The sequence below is a fragment of the Melozone crissalis genome, unplaced genomic scaffold (genome assembly GCF_028551555.1).
Source record: "Melozone crissalis strain CALT ecotype California unplaced genomic scaffold, PUWL_Pcris_2 ptg000020l_1, whole genome shotgun sequence".
Classification (NCBI taxonomy): Eukaryota; Metazoa; Chordata; class Aves; order Passeriformes; family Passerellidae; genus Melozone; species Melozone crissalis.
In genome coordinates this window covers 539651-561158 of record NW_026535798.1, presented here as the reverse complement: position 1 = coordinate 561158, position 21508 = coordinate 539651, and the positions used below count along the sequence as shown (strand labels likewise).

Below are 21508 nucleotides of genomic sequence, written 5' to 3'. Positions count from 1 at the left end.
TGGCTGAAAGTCCCCCAAAAATACCTTGGAGAAACCACCAAACTTCCCACATTTGGGATGGAATGAGAGCAGGGAGAGCACAGCCTGTGGGGAGGTCTGAGAGCAGCTACAGAGTGGGAAATGAGCTGGGATGGGATAAAAATGATGGGATAAATCTTGGAAACATTTTCCATGAAGGAGTGAGCATGTGGGATTGTCCTGTGAGCTTTGATAAAGAAAAATATCAGGAAAAATATCAGGTAAACCCCAGTGGGGCTGGTCTAGAAATGCCATAGTACCTGTTAGAGAGCTTTTTCAAGTCCAAAAATGGAGAAATGTTATCCTTCTACTGAAATCACAGTACAGATATGGAAAATTTGGCTGAAAGTCCCCCCAAAAATGCCTTGGAAGAACACACCAGCATCTCTTCTGTGCCCATTCATCCCAATTTTAACCCCAAGGGTGCCTTCCCCTCCCATACTGTAACGTCAGGGGAAAACTCTGCAGAAACTGAAATCTAAGGACTCATTTTTGAAAAGCCTGAGGGAGACAAGTGTTCAACACCCTCGGATTCCTTTGAAAATCCCACCCAGAGTCTCCAAAGGGTTTGAAGCAGGAGCTGGACCCAGCCAGTGGTGCCTGGGACTGGGAGGGATGCAGACTTCAAATGGCCCAAACCTCCCGGGGCTCTCCCAGCCTGGATTGTTTCACAGTGGTGCCACAAAGAGGGGAAAACGCATCTGAAATGCTAAATACCCCCAGTCAGCCCTAAATTTAACACTGAGTTTTCCCAGTTTAGCTCCAACTAGGCTGCCTCTCCCCCAGTTACTGATATTTCACTGATTATTCCTCCAAATCCTTTGTCACTTCATATTAAAATTGGCTGGGAAAAAAACTATAAACAATTGAAGTATAATTTGAAGTACAATTTGAAGTATTAGAAAATCAGCATTTTTAATCACAGCTGTGGAGACCTGAAGGATATTTTTTTAAAAATATTTCTTGATTTTTTAAGATGTGTGGAGTGAAATTTTATAACAGGGTTCAGGATGGATCTGTGTCCATGAATTCAGGATGTGGATCTGTGTCCATTGGTTTAGAACATGGACCTGTGTCCCTGGGCTCAGAACATGGACCTGTGTATATGGGTTCAGGACATGGATTTGTGTCCATGAATTCAGGACGTGGATCTGTGTCCATGGATTCAGGTCATGGATCTGTGTCCATGGGTTTAAAACATGGATCTGTATCCATGGGCTCAAGACAGGGATCTGTGTCCACGGAGTTAAAACAAGCATCTGTGTCCACAGATTAAGCACAGGGATCTATGTCCATGTGCCCAGGACATGGATCTGCATCCATGGGCACAGATCATGGATCTGTGTCCATGGATTCAGATGACAGATCTGTGTCCATGTGCTCAGATAATGGATCTGCATCCCTGGGCTCAGATCATGGATCTGTGTCCATGGATCCAGGTCACAGATCTGCATCCATGGGTTTAGAACATGCATCTGCATCCATGGGCTCAGAACAGGGATCTGTGTCCATGGATTCAGGACAGGGATCTGTGTCCCTGGGCCCAGAACATGGCCCTGTGTCCATGGATTCAGGACATGGATCTGTCCATGGATTCAGGTCGTGGATCTATGTTCGTGTGCCAGGACATGGCCTTGTGTCCATGGATTCAGGTCACAGATCTGTGTCTGTTTCCTTGTGTACCTGTGCAGGTGGGAGGGTCAGGCTGCCAGAAGAACCTGTTCTGGATCTGCACACAGGTGATCTGGGCCTCCCCTTGCAGGCTGTAGCCGGGGTTGCACTGGAAGGTGATGGAGTCCCCGGCCTCCCGGCTGTCCCCGCTCCGGCTCCCGTTCTGGGGGATTCCTGGGTCGTTGCAGGATGTGGCTGTGGACACTGCAGGGAATTAAAAGCACTCCTGAATATCAATGTTTATTTAACACCAGGCCTGCAGCACTGGCTGCCCTCAGGCTCTGTCCTTACCCAGACATCCAGGCCATGCCTTGTTTCCCCATCCCTCCTCCTTCAGCATCCCACAAAGTTCCCCGACACACAAAAAGTGCTTTTCCCTTTGCTCTGAGCATCTGCCACTCCAGCTGGGAAAGGCTCTGGGGACCAGCAAGTTCAAGAGCAGCACCCAGGGAGCAGCTTTGATGTAGAATTGTGCACATGGCTGTTTACTCCATCAGGCCAGACACCCACTGATCCTCCACGGTGCTTTTGGAGAGTTCTGTGCCAAGGCACATGCTGCAAAATCAACTCAGCCACCAGCACTTCACGCTTTCCCCTGAGTGCCAGAGAAATTTAGCCTCAAGATCTGTGAAGCATCAAGCCTGACCTTTCAGAAATGTGTTTGTTTCCTTTCCAGACTTGTTGCTGCCTCTCTTTGAGGTCTGAGATGTCCCCTGAGCTGGGGACAGGCAAAGCTTCGCTGCTGCCTGAGCTCAAGGTCTGCCAACAGCACATGGATTTACCAGCAGGGAAAATCCTGGAGTAATAGGAGTTTTGTGAGCTTATCCACCTCATTAAAGGTCCCAAGATCCCAAAGTGGACAGGTCTGAGCTCAGGTCTGGCTGCTTAGTCACACCTGCTGAACAAAGGCTTTGAGCAGGAGCAGTCAATAAAGCCCAGCTCCAGATCAGGAGCTTATTTCCTGCTAAGTTGATGAGAGTCTGTTACAGCCAGGCAGTTTAGAGAAAGCTGCTCTTGAAAGAGCCAGAGGAAATCCCTCTCTTTCTGTGCAGCTGGAGATAAGGAAGTTAACAGCCCAGGCTGGTCCTTCCTGGCAGGATGAGACACAAATGTGGCAAAAAAACCCCAGGATGGCACCGCTGTGCTGCGTAACACAAAGCTCTGCCTCTGTCTGGGTCATCCCAAAGCTCTGAAACCCAGCAGAAATTCTCCCCAAAATGCTGCCTTGTTCCCCCAGCCAAGCAAGACACCCTAGACAGAAAGTTATGGAAAGAAAAAACAGAAAACCCAAACTTGGGAAGATGTTTCAATGTGTCTCAGTCCAGGCAAAGTCACATCATCACTCACCCAACCACTCCCTGTTTTTATCACTCCAAAACAACTGCACAAACCTGAACATTCCATAAATATTGGAATATATCACCCTAAATAATTGAAATTAATATGTTTGCAGGGCTGAGGTTTGGTTGGGGTTTCCCTCTGGGTCTGGTCAGGTTTTTGAGGAACCCCTGCCCATCCCACCTGAGAACTGGATGGCAAAGCCCTGCTTGCTGGTGAAGAAGTCGGTGTTGAACTGCAGGATGACGGAGTTGAAGGTGCTGTGGATGTCCCCAGGCAGCCCCGAGCCGCTCATCTCCTTCAGCAGGATCCCGTTCTCCACCGGCCCGTCCCAGATCCGCAGCACGTCGTGGAACTCCTCGGTGTGGAAAACCATGAAATGGAGCCTGAGGGGCAAAAAACACCCGAAATTCAGGCCTGGAGTGTGGTTTGTGCCAAATTCAGGCAGCCAGGCTCACACAGAATGTGTTGTTTCATCTGGAATTCAGGCCTGGAGTGAGGTTTGTTGTGGTATTTTTTGAGTCTTGAATTTGACTCCATGTTTTTAGAAGGCTAATTGATTATTTTATTATATTATACAAATTATACTAAATTTTATGTTACATCATTATTATATTATATTATATTACATTATATATTATATTATATTATATTATATTATATTATATTATATTTACATGATATTATTTATATATATTTACATATGTTGATATTATATATATATAATATAATTTATATTATATTACTTATAGATTATTATTATTATTATTATTACTACTAAATATTATGTTCTATATATTATATAAATTATACTAAACTACACTAAAGAATAGAGAAAGGATAAAGACAGAAGGCTAAAGGATAAAAATGAATCTCGTGACTCTTTCCAGAGTCTGACACAGCCTGACTGTGATTGGTTATTAAGTTAAAACAATTCACACAAAACCAATGAAACAATCACCTGTTGGATAAACAATCTCTAAATTACATTCCAAAGCAGCAAAACACAGGAGAAGCAAATCAGATAATTATTGTTTTCATTTTTCTCTGAGGCTTCTCAGCTTCCCAGGAGAAGAAATCCTGGTGAAGGGATTTTTCAGACATCCCCAAATCCCACCCTGTCCTTGGGGGTGTTGTCCAAACCCTCCTGGAGCTCTTGGGAATGTGAGCATTCCCTGGGGATGGAGCAGGAGTTGATCCCATCCACTCCTGCACTCCAATCCCACCTGGACAGGAGGAATTTCCCTGTCCCTGTTTGTCACTGCCCCATTTTCCCTCTGGCACAGCAAAATCAGGCCAAGCATGGGCAACTCAACCCCAGTGTGAAACGGGGACAGAAACCTAGAAACAGAAAAAAAAACTTCTGTAAAAAATAAACCCATCAGGTGCTGTGCTGAAATCCCTGCCAGCCCACAGAGGCAAACAGGGAAGCTTTCACTTGGCTGCTTTCCCATTTATCTGGGGCAAACATAAATAAATCAGGGGAGAGACATAAAAAAAAGGGGGAGGAAAAAAAAAAAAAAAAAGAAAAAAGCCCCACTGCAAAATCCTCAGGAACAAAATGATGCCCAGAGAAGCTGGGAGAAACCAAAAGAGCTGAATCATAAATCTCCCAAGCAGAGACCTTGAGCAAAGAGAAATAAAGCCAGGCCTGAGGAAAATCAGGATGGATGGTGCAGAGCTGTTCTCCACGGCTGCCTTGCTGTGATTAGGTTTGTTCCCAGCCTTAACTGGGCCCAGTGAGCCAGAACTGCTGGGAAAAACTAAAAACTCATCCCTGGAGACCTTGGGATCAGGGGGAGGCTGCCAGGGGTTGAGCTGGGCTGGGGGGACACCCTGGAACTGCCACCAGCAGCTCCAGGGCTGCCTAAACCACCCCATTTATCTGAGAAAAAACAAATTCAGGGGGAGAACACCTGGATGATCCAGGTGATCAGGCTGGAATCTGCTGGGGTATCAGATATGGAGTTCTCTGGAGCAAATCCAGCTATTCCACATTGACATCTCAGCTTTTCCCTCAGCCTGAGGTGTGAGACCAGGCACAGCCCCTGCTGCAGCAGACAATGGAGGGGAAAGGAGTTTTATTCATGAGGGGAAAGGAGTTTTATTCCTGAGGGGAAAAGAAATTGTATTCCTGAGGGGAAAGGAATTCTATTCCTGAGGGAAAGGAATTTTATTCTTGAGGGGAAAGGAGTTTGATTCATGAGGGGAAAGGAGAAGAAATTCCATTCCTGAGGGGAAAGGAATTCTATTCCTGAGGGGAAAGGAATTTTATTCCAGAGGGAAAGGAATTTTATTCCTGAGGGGAAAGGAATTCTATTCCTGAGGGGAAAGGAATTTTATTCCAGAGGGAAAGGAATTTTATTCCTGAGGGGAAAGGAATTCTATTCCTGAGGGGAAAGGAATTTTATTCCAGAGGGAAAGGAATTTTATTCCTGAGGGGAAAGGAATTTTATTCGTGCACTCTGACAATCCCAAATATTTCTCAATTATAGGCATGGAAATGCAGTAAAAAACAAACAAAAAATCCCACAAAAAAACCCAAACCAAACCAAACCAAACAAAAAGAACCTCAAACAAACAAACAAGCACCAAAAAAAAACCCCCCAAAAAACCCCAAAAAACCCCAAACCAACAAACAAAAAAACAAACAAAAAAAACCCAAACCAACAAACCAAAACAAAAGAAACCAAACAAAAAACCCCAAACATCAACACCCAAACCAAACCAAACCCAAAACAAAACCAATAACCAAATTAGAAACTGGGGAGATTATATTTATGTAAATATAAGTGTGAGAGTGGGGAAGCTCTGCCAGTTTAGCAAGGAGCAGAGAGGAGAGCCCAGCTCTACCCTGAGTGTGAACAACCCTTGGTCCCTGTGGGTCCCTTCCAGCTCTGGGTATTTTCTCTGCTGTTTTTAGATGAAACTCTGCAAAGTGGAACCTGTCAATACCCATGAAAATGGGAATTAACAACATCAGTGGAATTTCACAACACTGGGCTCAGGGGTTGACCACAACTCTGCCATGTCTCTGTGTCCTCTGCTCCCAGCTGGGTAAGGAATTTCCATCCATTTTCCACACAACCTCCTGCTTTTCCTCCACCTTCCTCCTCACCCCCAGCCCAACCAAGGCACTCCAAGCCCCCTCTGCAAGAGCAGCCCTTTCCCTTTCATGGCTCTGAGGTGCAGACTCATTTTTCTCGCTGTCTCACCCCCCCTGCCCTTCCCCTGGTGCTGCGCAGCTACAGCTTCATTCCAAAAGCTCTGGTGATTAATTTTCATGTAAGTTATAAATGAGAGCTTTATGCAATTGTATCATGCGTGAAGAGGATTATTTTTCCAATGGATTACCATAAAAATGAAGTTGCTGGGAATGTGCTCTCTCCACTCCCCTGAGATCAGCTGTGCTGCTGCTGGGGCTGGGAGATGAAAGGGGCAGGGAGAGGGAGCTCTGATCCCTGGGAAGGGCAGGGTCACCAGGTGTGTGCGGCTCTGACACCTTCCAGAACCTTCTCCTTTCACTGCTGGCCTCTTCCAAGCCTTTGGTTGATCCCAAACCTCTGCTCATGCTTTTAGGGATTACAAGAGCAAAGTTGCTGAAGCAGCCTTTGGATAGGGGGGAAAAAGGGACTTCTCTACTCTGTCCTATAAAAACCTTTTCCAGGAGAACAAAAATAGAGGAGATTTCGAGTGGAAGCTGCCTGTGCAGGGATTCAGCTGTTTTTGCTGTGCTTTTCCTCCTCTGCTCACACCCAAGCCCATCCATTATTGAGCCATTCTGAAGGGCAGCGCTAATGGAGGGAATTTCTGCATGAAATAAAAATGTGAAAACACCAGGCCAAACCTGCCTCCAGCAGAACTCCACGGGCTAAAAGCAGCACAGAGCTCACCCTGAGGGCCAGGCTGTGCTGGGATGGGTGCTGAGGCAGCAGGGAGGAGAAAATGGGATGGAGAGGGAAGGAATTCAGGATGGAACAGCAATGGGCTTGGGGTGAGCCAGGAATGGCTGAGAAGCACTGGGAACTCTGATGGGAGAGGATTACTACTACTATTATTATTATTATTATTATTATTATTATTATTATTACTACTACTACTACTACTATTATTTATCATTATCATCATTATTATTATTGTTGTTGTTATTCAGAACTTTTAAGGTGCATTTCTCCCCCTCAAATCCCACTCAGTCAAAGCTTGGCTTGCCCAAATATTCCAGTTTTTTTGTGGGTTTTGGCCAGCCTGGAATCCCTGGGAACACCCAGGGCAGCCCTGAAGGGTTTGGCAAACATCACTCAGGGGGTGGTGGGGCAGAAGTGAAGGATCAGGGAGAAGGAATTCCCTGGATTCTGGGACATTCCCTGTGATTTCCTACAACACCCCCATTCCAGGATTGTGTGGCCATTCAGCACTTTTGGGATGTTCCTCATTGATCTGGTGGAAAAAAGGGTTTGATTCTGGATGCATCCCATTAAGGAGAGGGGTGGGAAGCTGTCCATGGGCACCAAAGCTCATCTGGGATGTCTGAGCTCAGGAACACCATGGGCAGGACCAGGACATGGTCTGGTGTCACCACCCAGGGCTGAAAACAGAGGAGCAGTGATGCCTCTGGGGGCTCTGAGCAACCTGGGAAATAAACCCCATAAATCCTCAATCCCATCCTAAACCATTCCCTGATTCTGGAACCAACGCAGTGACTTCTCCCTGCTCGTCCCTCAGCTTCTCCCTCCTTTGCTTTATTTAATTTTTGATCTTTGTTTCTGCGAGAAATCCGTGGGGATTTTTTTGAAAAAACCAGCTCCAAGTGGGAAAGAAGCCAAACCACAGGAGCCCAGCTCACCCAATGGTGCACCCAGGCTCTGCCTCGATGGTCCAGATGCAGTTGAGGTTGTGGTCGTAGGGAGTTGGGTATCCTGGAGAAAGGATCCGTCCCGAGGTCTCTCCTCTGATTGTCCCTCCACACTCAGCTGGAACAAAAATATTTATGGGGTTAGGGAGGAGATTTGTGGCTTTCTGTGGCTCTTGCTTGGCAACAAGCTCACCCTGCAACAGAGATTATTCCTGGCTTTTTCCAGGGATTCTAAAAGCTTACAAAGATGAAGGGAATTGTTGAATTCAGCTGAGTTATCAGAGTTATTCTGAATTTCTGAACACCTGGCAAAGCTTCCCTGCACCTTTCTGAATCTCCAGGGAGCAAAAGCAGAGCCTGTCAGGATCCTGATTCCCTGCTCCACACGTGGGGGTGAAGGAGCTCTGCTCCTCTGCTTGGATTCATCAGAAAATGAAGGATAAGAAGCCAAAGAACTTGTAAATGTCGCTGTAAATGAACTGCAAAGAATGTGAGGATTTGGAGTAATTTCCATAACATATCCATTCAAATTCTGTAATTTTCATTTTTTTCCGTTTTCTTTCATTTCTTTTTAATTTCCACACGCTCAGACACGGCCTCATATCCAACACACGAAGAGCAAACAGGCTGAAGGTTAAGAAAACGCACAAATGGCGGAGATTTATCTTTTTACATCAATAAATGAGGCTGAAATCCCAGCCAAGGACTGGCCCTGCCTCCTGGGAGAGGGAACACGGAGTGCCAGGGGCTGAGCACATCCCTGGGTGTGCAGATCTCCCAGGGGACTCGGTGTCCAACAACTCCCCCATGTCCTGGGCATGGCAGGACGGGAATCAGCAATCAGCCCCATTCATTTAACACACAGAACCCCAAAGCGGAATTTGGAAGAGCTGCAGGTGAAAAGGGAACTCTGCAAAGGGAATTGAAATGTCTGGGGACGGGATCAGGTGTCAGGCAGCTCTGAAATAAAACTGGCTCTGAGCTGTCACACAGGACACACGTTGGTGTCACTATCAGGAGGTGGCACTCACTTCAACATGTCCAGAGTGAAAGGACAAGGCTGGAACAGCACAAGGAAGCAAAAATCCCTTGTCAAATGTGGGTTTAGGGCAGAGGGTTTCATGTTAGAGCTGCTTCAGGTGCTCTCTGTCTCATACAGGAGCCTCACCACGTTAATTAGTGGAGATGGGCAATTAACAGCAGAGTTAATGTCCATGGATCAGCAAAGGGTGGTCAGGGTGGGGAATCCAATTTCCTGGAGGTGCAGGAGGTGTCTCCATCTTGAGATGCCTCACAGAGGAGCCTCACCGCAACTTAATTAGTGCAGATGCAATTAACAGGAGAGTTAATGTCACATGGATGAGCAAAGCAGGGACAGAAGGTGGCCAGGGAGTGGGATCCAAGGAAATCACTTCCAGGAAGTTTTTCCATCTCAAGGACCCTCACCACAGACAACTTAATTAGTGCAGATGCAATTAACAGCAGAGTTAATGTCAATGGATCAGCAAAGCGTGGTCAGGGCATGGAATCCACAAGGAAATAATTTCATGGAATCCACAAGGAAAGAATTTCCTGGAGGTTTTGGAGGAGCAGGAGGTGTCTCCACCTTGAGATGCCTCACAGAGGATCCTCACCACAACTTAATTAGCGTAGATGGGAGTAATTAATAGCAGAGTTAATGTCAATGGATCAGCAAAGCTAGGACAAAAAAATGGTCAGGGTAGGACCATTTTTTGTAGGGTAGGGTGTGGGACCAAGGGTGTTCAGGGTGTGTGATCCAAATCTCGGTCTGGAGAGTGCTGGAGGAGCAGGAGGTGTCTCCATCTCGAGGACCCTCACCACACACAACTCAATTAGTGCAGATGCAATTAACAGCAGAGTTCATGTCAGTGGATCAGCAAAGCAGGGACCAAGGATGTTCAGGGTGTGGGATGCCAGGAAATCTCTCCTGGAGAAGGAGGAAGGAGAAGGGGAAGGAGGAGGAGGAGGAGGAGGAGGAGAAGGAGGAGAAAGAGGAGAAGGAGGAGAAAGAGGAGAAGGAGGAGAAGGAGGAGAAGGAGAAGGAGGAGGAGAAGAGAAGGAGGAGGAGGAGGAGGAGGAGAAAAAGGAGGAAAAGAAAGAGAAGGAGGAGGAGAAGGAGGAGGAGAATAAGGAGGAGAATGAGGAGGAGAATAAGGAGAAGAAGGAGAAGGAGAAGGAGGAGAAGGTGTCTCACCCACACAGGTCGGCAGGGGCCGGTCCCAGGCTCTCCTCTCCCCAGTCAGGCACACCAGCACCCTGGTGCCTCTCAGGGTGTAGCCAGGGTCACAGCTGAAGGACACTGAGCTGCCAGCAAAGTGTCCCTCGTCGTGCACCTTGTACCCAAACTGGGGCACGCCGGGGTCCTCGCACTTGATGAGCTCAAAACCTGCACAGGGAGCAAGGGCAGCTGTTGGCAGCAGGGATTTCACAGCCAGGAGGGTCTCACACAAAGCCACGGTGGGGTTTTCTTCTTACAATGATTTGTTGGGGAGCAAAGGGGCCATTCGGAAATCAGAAGGGTTTTAATTAATGTTGGAGTTTTGATCTGGATTTCGGGATCGCTACAGGCTTGACAGGAATAGTTTGATCAGATCCCAGGGAACAGGGACAGGGGAAGAGGAAACAGCCTTGACCCGTGCCAGGGGAGGTCAGGTTGGACACCAGCAGGAATTTCTGCATGGAAAGGGTTGGAAGGGGCTGCCCAGGGAGGTTTGGAGTGCCCATCCCTGGAGGTGTCCAAGGAACAGCTGCATGTGGCACTCAGTGACAAGCTGGGGATCAGGCACAGCTTGGACTGGGTGGGCTTGGAGGGCTTTCCCACCCTCAATAATCCTGGGATGCTGTGCTCTCCCACACTCCAACTCCACTTTGGGTACAAGATCACCCCAGAAAGGACTCTTTGCTCATGTGCAACACAAAACCACAAAAATACACCTTGACCTGTGGGATTGGAACTCACTGGAGAACTGCAGCTCGAAGCCCTTGCTGGTGTTGGCAGGGTCAGTGATGAACTCCAGCCACATGGAGCTGGAGGTGCTGTTGATGCTGGTGCCCAGCAGCTCCGAGCGGCTGAAGGTGCCCAGCAGCCGGGCAGAGCTGTTGGTGCCATCGTAGACCTAGGAGGGACAACAAATCCAGCCTGGAAAAGCCATTCCTGGGATCAAACCATCACTGCCCAGAGGGGCTCTGGCTGCTCCTGGATCCCTGGAAGTCTCCAAGGCCAGGCTGGATGGGGCTTGGAACAACCTGGGACAGTGGAAGGTGTCCCTGCCCGTGGATGATCCTTAAGGTCCCTTCCCACCCAAACCATTCCAGGATTTCCTTAAGGTCCCTTCCCACCCAAACAATTCCAGGATTTCCTTAAGGTCCCTTCCCACCCAAACCATTCCAGGATTTCCTTAAGGTCCCTTCCCACCCAAACAATTCCAGGATTTCCTTAAGGTCCCTTCCCACCCAAACCATTCCAGGATTTCCTTAAGGTCCCTTCCCACCCAAACCATTCCAGGATCTCCTTAAGGTCCCTTCCCACACAAACCATTCCAGGATCTCCTTAAGGTCCCTTCCCACCCAAACCATTCCAGGATCTCCTTAAGGTCCCTTCCCACACAAACCATTCCAGGATCTCCTTAAGGTCCCTTCCCACCCAAACCATTCCAGGATTTCCTTAAGGTCCCGTCCCACCCAAACCATTCCAGGATCTCCTTAAGGTCCCTTCCCACCCAAACCATTCCAGGATTTCCTTAAGGTCCCGTCCCACCCAAACCATTCCAGGATTTCCTTAAGGTCCCTTCCCACCCAAACCATTCCAGGATCTCCTTAAGGTCCCGTCCCACCCAAACCATTCCAGGATTTCTCTGCAGTTTCACTGAGCTCCAGAATAGAGAAATGATGAGGAATTCATCCCACCTAGTCCCTGATCTGCTCACAGCAACACCCTGGGTTTGTCCTTTGGGGTTTTTTTTTGGGAAGAACCAGCAGCTCCTGATAAATGCCCTCATTTGGGGTCACCTCAAATTAAGGAATTTGCTCCTGGCACTGAGCTGATCCTGAGTATTGGAGGGAAAAGGGAAGGAAAGAACCAACCCACTCTGAATTCCAGCTTCAGGCTGGAAAAGCAACTCCAACCCTCCAGGATTTGTCCTACAGGTGATCCAGGAGTGGTTCCTGGATCCACAAGTGCAAACAGGGACAAATCCTTCAGGCAATGTGAGCTGAGATCCAGGGATATCAAACTAAAAGTCTGATTTGATGGAACTCCACAGTGCTGCCCACCTGAGGAGCAGCATTTCCACCCTGGAGGATCTGCACCCTCCTCCTCAGCCCTAATTTACTCTGCACACTGGGCTGCATCTCCTCAACTCTCTTTCCCAAGGAGCAGCTGCTAAAAAATCCACATTTTTCCCCCAGACTGACTCAGAGATGAGCCTTGATTTAAGAAAAACACAAATGGGGGTTTTTTCTTCCTTTTGTGAGGACCAAGAGCAGCTCCTCACCAGTGGAGATCGATAGGAACTTTCCTCAGATGAGCAGCTGATGACAAACCTGCTGAGAAAATGTAATTCCTCTGACAAGGAGTACATTCCTTGCATTAACAGGAAATCTTTCTCCCTTTCCAGTCATTTGTGAGCTGGAAACGTGGATTACGCCTCTCCTGGAGTGTGACACTTCAATGAGGACAGAGGATTCTTGGGAAGATGGCTCAGCACATCCTTGCAATATTAATGCCTCCTTCAAAACCATTCCTTTGGTTAATATAAAAAAAAACTCAGCCTGGATTTGTCTCCTTCTCCACAGAGTCCTGGAGCTTGAATAATCTCAGAAGAGTCTGGAGTTCTGCATTTCAATCAGCCCCTTTTTTGGGGACAAACCAGCCTTGATTCTTCAAAGCACTGAAATAATGCTGAAACCCTAACTATTCTGATGGAGGAGGAGTTTTTCTTGTGCAATTCCAGAGGTGAGAGCTGAATTTTAGCTGGTATAGGGGAAATTTGGGCTTCCAAACTGCCATGGGAATCACTGGGATGACACAGAGGTCGCTTCCACCTAATCCCACCAAAATTTTAGAACCTTTCTGGTGGATGAGGAGTTTTCCCTGTGCAATTCCAGAGGTGAGAGCTGAGGTTTAGCTGGTCTGGGGGAAACCTGGCATTCCAAACTGCCATGGGAATCACTGGCATGACACAGAGGTCGCTTCCACCAAATCCCACCAAAATTTTAGAGCCTTTCTGATGGATGAGGAGTTTTTACTGCGCAATTCCACAGGTGAGAGCTGAGGTTTAGCTGGTCTGGGGGAAATCTGAGCTTCCAAACTGCCATGGAATCAGTCCATGGCATTGGGATGACACAGGTCACTCCCACCTAATCCCATGAGAATTTTAGAGCCTTTCTGGTGGATGAGGAGTTTTCCCTGTGCAATTCCACAGGTGAGAGCTGAAGTTTAGCTGGTCTAGGAGAAATCTGACCTTGCAAACTGCCATGGCAATCACTCCATGGCACTGGGATGACACAGAGATCATTCCCACCTAATCCCACCAAAATTTTAGAGCCTTTCTGATGGAGGAGGAGCTTTCCCTGTGCAGTTCCAGAGGTGAGAGCGGAGGTTTAGCTGGTCTGGGAGAAATCTGCCATGGCAATCCCTCCATGGCACTGGGATGACAAAGAGGTCACCTAATCCCACCAGAATTTTAGAGCATTTAGAGGTGTTGCTCTCCACTGCCCGAGCCAGAATTACCTTGAGGACATCTCCTGCCTCCAGCTCGAAGGTCCTGGCTTTCAGCTGGATGCCCTTGCCAGGCTGGCTCTGGATGGAGTAGATGCACTCGTGGTTGTTGTTGTAGTTCAGGGGGTAGTTGGGCGACAGCAGCACACCCTGGGTGCCCGTCACCGAGGAGCCACACTCAGCTGCAGCGAGACACAAAGGCACATTTCAGTGACCCCACGCGTCTGCTGGCCACAGCACACATGCAGGAGGCGCCTCTGAAGGCCACAGCCGCTCAGCCCCTCCTGCAGCAGCAAGGAGAGGGCTTTTCCCTGTTGGTATTCACTACAACCTGTTGTTATTTACCACAACCATATCTCTACAACCTGCTGGTGTTCACTACAACCTGTTAGTATTCACTACAACCTGTTGGTATTCAGTACAACCTCTTGTTACTCACCAGAACCTGTTGGTATTCACTACAACCTCTTGTAACTCACTACAACCTGCTGATATTCACTACAACCTCTTGTTACTCACTACAACCTGCTGGTATTCACTACAACATGCTGGTATTCCCTACAACCTGTTGTTATTCACTACAACCTCCTGTTACTCACTACAACCTGTTTTTATTCGCTACAATCTGTTAGTATTCACTATAACCTCTTGTTACCCACTACAACCTGTTGGTATTCACTACAACCTGTTGGCATTTACTACAACCTCTTGTTACTCACTACAACCTGCTGGCATTTACTACAACCTCTTGTTACTCGCTATGACCTGTTGTTATTCACTACAACCTGTTGTTGGTCACTACAACCTGCACACTGTCGCCTTTCCCATCAAATTTTCCTAGCCAGGCTTCTCTCCTCTTTCAGAATCTGTGTAAATGTAAATCTGGGGGGAATTTGGGGAGGAATCTGTGTAAATTTAAATCTCTGTGAATCTCTGTGAAATGTGAGTGGATCTGTGAGAAATCTGTGGGAAGTTGGGGGATCTGTGTGAATCTGTGGAGAATCTGTAGGAATTTGGGTGAATCTGTATAAACGTAAATCTGTGTGAAGCTCTGTGAAATCTGTGTGGATCTTTGGGAATTTGGGGGGAATTTGGGGGAATCTGTGGGGGATCTGTGGGGAATCTGTGTAAATGTAAATGTGTGTGAATCTCTGTGAAATCTGTGTGGATCTGTGGGAAATCTGGAGGAATCTGGGTGAATCTGTAGGGGATCTGTGTAAATGTGTGTGAAGCTCTGTGAAATTTATGTGGATCCGTGAGAAGTCTGTGGGAATCCGGGCGAGATCTGTGAGTAATCTGTGCAAATATAAATCTGTGTGAATCTCTGTGACATCTGCATGGATCTGCAGAAAATCTGTGGGAAATGGATATAAATCCGTACGAATCTGTATGAATTTGTGTAGATCTGCTCAGAACAACCCCACGCTGAGGATTTTCTGTTCCTCCTGCCGAGCTCCCACACGAGCCAGCCGTGACTCACTGTTTTCCCAGCCTGTTTACCCTGCAGGATTTTCTGCTGTCAAACACTGGCTGCCTGCTCCTCTGGGGCTCTGCACGCAGGCCTGGGGACAGTCATCCCCTAGAGCAGTTTTTGGGATCAATCTCATGTCCCTGAGTCCTCATAGCTCCTGGAGCTGAGGGAACCATCCCAGGGGAGGGACGCATCTCAGAGCAGCTCCTGGATGATGAGGGAACCATCCCAGGTGAGGGAACCATCCCAGAACAGCTCCTGGAGCTGAGGAAACCATCCCAGGTGAAGGAACCATCCCAGGGCAGCTCCTGAAGATGAGGGAACCATCCCAGGTGAGGGAACCATCCCAGGTGAGCTCCTGGAGCTGAAGAAACCATCGCAGGGCAGCTCCTGGATGATGAGGGAACCATCCCAGGTGAGGGAACCATCTCAAGTGAGAGAACCATCTCAGAGCAGCTCCTGGAGCTGAAGGAACCATCCCAGGTGAGGGAACCATCCCAGGGAAGCTCCTGGAGCTGGAGGAACCATCCCATGTGAGGGAACCATCCCAGAACAGCTCCTGGAGCTGAGGAAACCATCCCAGGTGAAGGAACCATCCCAGGGCAGCTCCTGAAGATGAGGGAACCATCCCAGGTGAGGGAACCATCCCAGGTGAGCTCCTGGAGCTGAAGAAACCATCGCAGGGCAGCTCCTGGATGATGAGGGAACCATCCCAGGTGAGGGAACCATCTCAAGTGAGAGAACCATCTCAGAGCAGCTCCTGGAGCTGAAGGAACCATCCCAGGTGAGGGAACCATCCCAGGGAAGCTCCTGGAGCTGGAGGAACCATCCCATGTGAGGGAACCATCCCAGAACAGCTCCTGGAGATGAGGGAACCATCCCAGAACAGCTCCTGGCTCTGCTGCTCCTCCAGGGAAGGGTTAAGCAGCAGAGGCACCCACAGGAGGCTCTCTGGAGGAGACTCTTTGTCCTCTGCTCTTGCCAGGGATGAAAAGCTGGATTTTGGCACAGATTCCCCAGGGACAATGCTGGGGACATCTCAGGGAGCTGTCCTGGCCACAGGGCTTGGACAAAGGAACAAAAACCACTCCGAGCCCTCCCCAGACCATCTCCAAGATAGGAGCTGAATGCAGAGTGTCTGGAAAAGCAATTAAACCTCCTGTGATCTTAATGAGTCAGTCTGCCTTTTCCATCCCTATCCAGGCAGATCTGAGCAGCACTGGGGACATTGTGACAGAGCTGTCACCCTGCCACGGAGCTCTGGGCCATCAGCCCTGAGTTTGCCCTGCTCTGATCAAGCCAAGCTGTTAATTCTGAGCCAGGAGCAGCAGCCAGGGTTGTCCACTCAGTGCTGCTGTCTGAGGCTCCAGTTCAAAGCTCTGGAAATGATTTTTTATTTTGATTTTCATTCCCCTGATGAGCTTTATCTGCAGCCTGATTGTTACTCCTGCCTGTCCCAGCAGAATGAGGCCCCAGAGCTGGAAATTCAGCACAGCTGGCTCTGCTGGGGAGATTTGCTGCTGAAATTCTCCCTCAAGGGTCACCTAACCCTAACCCACAGCTTAGGACAATCTCCTGAGCAGGTCTGGCCACCAGGTGAGAGCCCTGCCCTGACTGATCTCGAGGAATCCCACAGGCTCAGGGTGAGCAGAGCTGGGAATGATTTTCTATTGAAATTCTACACCAAAAAATAAGTGTGACATCCTTTTTCCCACGGCCTGGAGCATCATCCCCCAACCCTGCTCTGGATGGTCCCACTCTGGGGGATGTCACCCATACATCCCAGGGGATGTCACCTCTCCATCCCAAAGGATGTCACCCATCCATCCCAGGGAATGTCACACACCCCAGGGGTGCTCCCATCCATCCTGGGGGGTGTCACCCATCCCAGAGGTGCTGCCATCCACCCTGGGGGATGTCACTTATCCAGGGGATGTCACCCATCCATCTTGGAATATGTCACCAATCCCAGGGGTGCTCCCATCTACTCTGGGGGATGCCACTCCTCCATCCCAGGGAATGTCACCCATCCCAGCTCCCATCCATCCCAGGGATGCTCCCAACCATCCTAGGGGTGCTCCCAGCCATCCCAGGGGATGTCACCTCTCCATTCCAGGGGATGTCACCCATCCCAGGGCTGCTCCCATCCATCCCAGAGATGTCACTCATCTCAGGAATGTCACCCATCCATCCCAGGGGATGTCACCCATCCTAGAGGTGCTCTCATCCATTTTGGAGGATGCCACCCATCCCAGGGGTGTTCCCATCCATCCCAGGGGATATTACCCCCCCATCCCAGGAATGTCACCCATCCCAGGAATGTCTCCCATCCATCCCAGGGCATGTCACCAACCCATCCCAAGAACGCAACCCATCCACCCTGGAGGATGTCACCCATCCTAGAGGTACTCCCAACCATCCTGGGGAATGTCACCCATCCATCCCCAGGAGGTATCACCCACCCCAGGGACATCACCCACCCCAGGGCTGCTCCCATCCATCCTGGGGGTTGTCACCCACCCCAGGGCCGCTCCCGTCCATCCCTGCCCACCTCAGGAGTGCAGCACAGCGGGGCCAGCCAAGCAAAATGAAAGCACATGACCACCTACCAACACACCTTGGCAGAGGCGCACTCCACACTCGCCGTCGCCCGCCCAGGCAGGTGATGCGCGCCGCGCCCTCCAGCCGGTACCCGGGGAAGCACGAGAAGCTCAGCACGTCCCCCACCCCGAACTGCAGCCCCTTCCTGATGCTGTAGGCCGGCACCTCGGGCTCGTCACACGGCTCCAGGTCGTATTCTGGAGGGGGAAAACGGGGGTTGTGGGATGGGAGATGGGTTCTGTCCTCCACGGAGAGGAGATGAGGGTCCAAGGGAGCTCTGAGCCTTAATCCAGCTGCAGTGAACCCATGAGGATGGAATCCCGTTTGGGCCATGAAAACCCACCTGGATTTCACCCCAATCCACAGCTCAAGGATTCTGTTCTTCCTGTAAATGACATGAGGATCCAAGGGAGGCTCTGAGCCTTGATCCAGCTGCATTTTGCAGGGAGGATGGAAAAATGAGGATGGAATCCTGTTTGGGCCATGAAAATCCATCCAGATGCCACCCCAACCTAAAACTCAGGGGTTCTGTACTCCCTGGAGAGGACACAAGAATCCAAGGGAGCTCTGAGTTTTGATCCAGCTGCATTTTCCAGGGAGGATGGAAAAATGAGGATGGAATCCTGTTTGGGTCATGTAAACCCAGGTGGATTTCACCCCAGCCTAAAACTCAGGGGTCTGCCTTCCCTGGAGAGAACACAAGGATCCAAGGGAGCTTTGATCCAGCTGCAGTGAATCCATGAAGATTCCAAACCATGAAAACCCACCTGGATTTCACTCCAACCTACAACTTGGGTTCTGTCCTCCCTGGAGCGGACATGAGGATCTAAAGGAGCTCTGAGCCTTGATCCAGCTGCAGTGAATCCATGAGGATTCTAAACTATGAATATCCACCTGGATTTCACCTCAACCTAAAACTCAGGGGTTCAGACCTCCCTGGAGAGGACATGAGCATCTAAAGGAGCTCTGAGCCTTGATCCAGCTGCAGCGAATCCATGAGGATTCCAAACCATGAAAATCCACCTGGATTTCACCCCCAGCCTACAGCTCAGGGATTCTGTCCTCCCTCTAAATGCCACAAGGATCCAAGGGATCTCTGAGCTTTGATCCAGTTTCAGTGAACCCATGAGGATTTCTATTTCTCCCTCCACCTACAACTCCCTCCCAGCCCCTGCATCCCAACCACCTCCGAAGGCAACAGGTCCCAGTCCCTGTCACAGTGACAGGGATGGGGATTTGTCACTGTCCCTGTGCTGCAGCCCAGAGAGGATGGATTGATCCGGGTGGGATTTCTGCTGCCTCTCCTTTTCTAATCCTGGAAATGGATGATCCTGCTCAGGGAAGGCAGGAGGACGCTGAAGCTGCTGCTCCAAGAAAGGTCACGTAGGATTCTGGCCAACAGCCAAACTCAAATCTCTGACCCCAAAGCAGCCTGAAGGAAAACTCTTTTGAAGGTGTTTTTGGCAACATCTCCAAGTCCAAAGCCTGTATGTTAACATATATATATGTAAAGGGAGCTAAAAATAGAACTGACTCCTGGTTTTGCTTTTCAAGATAGGAAAGAAACCTTGAAATACACTGAAAATGAGAGTTATAATTAGAGGCGAGCTTTTGAAAGGCAAAAAGCCATTTTCCCCTCATCAAAATGGGAGTTAATTGGAAATTTTCTGACTGGTTTCCACATGCAAATCCCTGACTTCAGAGGCCAGGAACAAAGGCACTGGGAACCAGGTTTCAGCTGCATCTATGGCAACAGCTCTGCCCGTCAGGGAGGGTGCCAGACCAAGCTCCACAGGAAAAATGGGAATTTCTCTCTTTCCCTGGGTGCTGGAGTGGCAGCTCAGGACTGGGAAGGACACGGGGACAGAGGGAAGAACAGCAATAAAGCTCCTGCCCTTCACTGGTTGTGGTAGGGAATTGCTTCTGGGGCACTCAGGCAGCAAAGATTGACATTCCCTGGAATGGCAGCACTTGGGAGTCACTTGGAGGACTCCAGCCCAGAGGACACAGTCAAACACCTCGTGCCCTTCAAGCAGAGGCTGCCCCAGTGCCATGAGCTGCCCTGCAGTGCCACACGTCCCTCCTTTGGTCCCTCTCCAAGTCCTCACGCTCCTCCTGACAGACAGCTGCTGAAAAATCAGGATTTCCTTTGAAAAATTTGGATTTCCTTTGAAAAATCTGCATTTTGGATCAGCACACCCACTCAAAGGCACAAAGGCACCATCACCGTGAGGGTTGAGCAAGCACAGCTCAGCAAGGGATTGCTGGAACTTCTCTGGGCAGGAATTGTTTCCCTCAGCCTCCTCCTGAGTCCTGGAGTCAGGAAAATCTGGATCAGAGCCCTGCTGGGTGCAGCAGGAGGAAGCTCCCATCTGGTACTACAGCAAGGAAAAAATAGGGGAAAGAGGGGAAAGGGACAGAAAGGGAGAAAAGAAGGGAAGGGGGAAAGGAAAGGAAAGGAAAGGAAAGGAAAGGAAAGGAAAGGAAAGGAAAGGAAAGGAAAGGAAAGGAAAGGAAAGGAAAGGAAAGGAAAGGAAAGGAAAGGAAAGGAAAGGAAAGGAAAGGAAAGGGAAAAGGAAAGGAAAGGAAGCAAAAAGGGAAGGGGAAGGGAGAAAAGGAAAGGGAGAAAAGGAAAGGGAGGACAAAAAAAAGGGAGAAAAGGAAAGAGAGGAAAAGAAAAGGGAGAAAAGGAAAGGGAGAAAAGGAAAGGGAGGACAAAAAAAAGGGAGAAAAGGAAAGAGAGGAAAAGAAAAGGGAGAAAAGGAAAGGGAGAAAAGGAAAGGGAGGACAAAAAAAAGGGAGAAAAGGAAAGAGAGGAAAAGAAAAGGGAGAAAAGGAAAGGGAGAAAAGGAAAGGGAGGACAAAAAAAAGGGAGAAAAGGAAAGAGAGGAAAAGAAAAGGGAGAAAAGGAAAGGGAGGAAAATAGGAGAAGGCAGGAGGGAGGGAAAGAAAATAAGGAAAAGAAGGAAGGGACAGAAAGAAGGGAGGCACAGAAGGAAGGGAGGCACAGAAGGAAGGCTCGGGCTACTGCTGTCACCTGAGAAGGTGATGTTGAAGCCCTCGTAGGACATGGAGAAGTCAGAGATGAGGCGGATCTGGGCCGAGAAGTTGCCGAAGAGCCCCGCGCTGAGCGGCGCCGGCAGCCGCGAGCCCGTCAGCTGCTGCAGGGGCTGGGCAAAGCTGGAGTTCTCCGTGATCAGCAGGTAATCGTGCCCGTTCTCCAGGTGGAACGTGTGGAAGGTGAAGAACACGCCTGCAGAGAGAGGGGAAACCACAGGTGGAGTCATCCCAGTGCCCAACCCCAGCTCCCCACCGAGGGCAGGGGGAAAAATCACACTGGAATTGTGGATTTGGGTCTGGTGGAAGTGAAATCAATAAAAACCCTAAATCTGGGGTGTGGGAGCAGGGCCAGGCTCTGGAAATGTTGGATTCCTGTGCCCTTGTCAGGGTGACACAAACTTGCTCCAGGGACAGAGCAGCAGCTGAGGGAGCAGCCCAGGGGAGCCTTTATTCTAAAAATGACTTTTAAACGGAGAGCAGCGAGGTTGGAGTTGGGAGGGCTCAAAAATGAGAGTGCTACAGAAGGAATTCCTGCCTGGAAAACCAGGACTGAATCCCAGCTTGAAGGTCAGGGAGGCTTTCCCAGAAGTGTGTCAGAGGTGCAGCTGCAAGGACCTTCCCATGATGGGCTGAATCAGAGAATCATGGAACAATTTGGGTGGGAAATGACCTTAAAAATGGTTTTATTCCATTCTCCTGTGTGTGGGCGTGGCTAAATCCAAATAAGGAAATGTGGGAGGGGCAAAACCCAAATAAG

General features: G+C 49.3%; 1 protein-coding gene across 1 annotated transcript in view; it reads right to left on the bottom strand.

Annotated features, from left to right (window-relative positions):
* LOC128937656 (CUB and sushi domain-containing protein 2-like) overlaps positions 1–21508 on the bottom strand; it is a 142554-nt gene that overhangs the window by 61254 nt on the left and 59792 nt on the right. Inside the window, exons 16-23 of the mRNA XM_054277450.1 lie at positions 20729–20944; positions 17700–17888; positions 13632–13801; positions 10860–11016; positions 10095–10286; positions 7871–7997; positions 3211–3413; positions 1702–1893 (exon numbers count right to left, since the gene is read on the bottom strand). Coding sequence (XP_054133425.1) covers positions 1702–1893; positions 3211–3413; positions 7871–7997; positions 10095–10286; positions 10860–11016; positions 13632–13801; positions 17700–17888; positions 20729–20944 — 1446 coding nt within the window. The remainder of the gene's footprint in view (positions 1–1701; positions 1894–3210; positions 3414–7870; positions 7998–10094; positions 10287–10859; positions 11017–13631; positions 13802–17699; positions 17889–20728; positions 20945–21508) is intronic.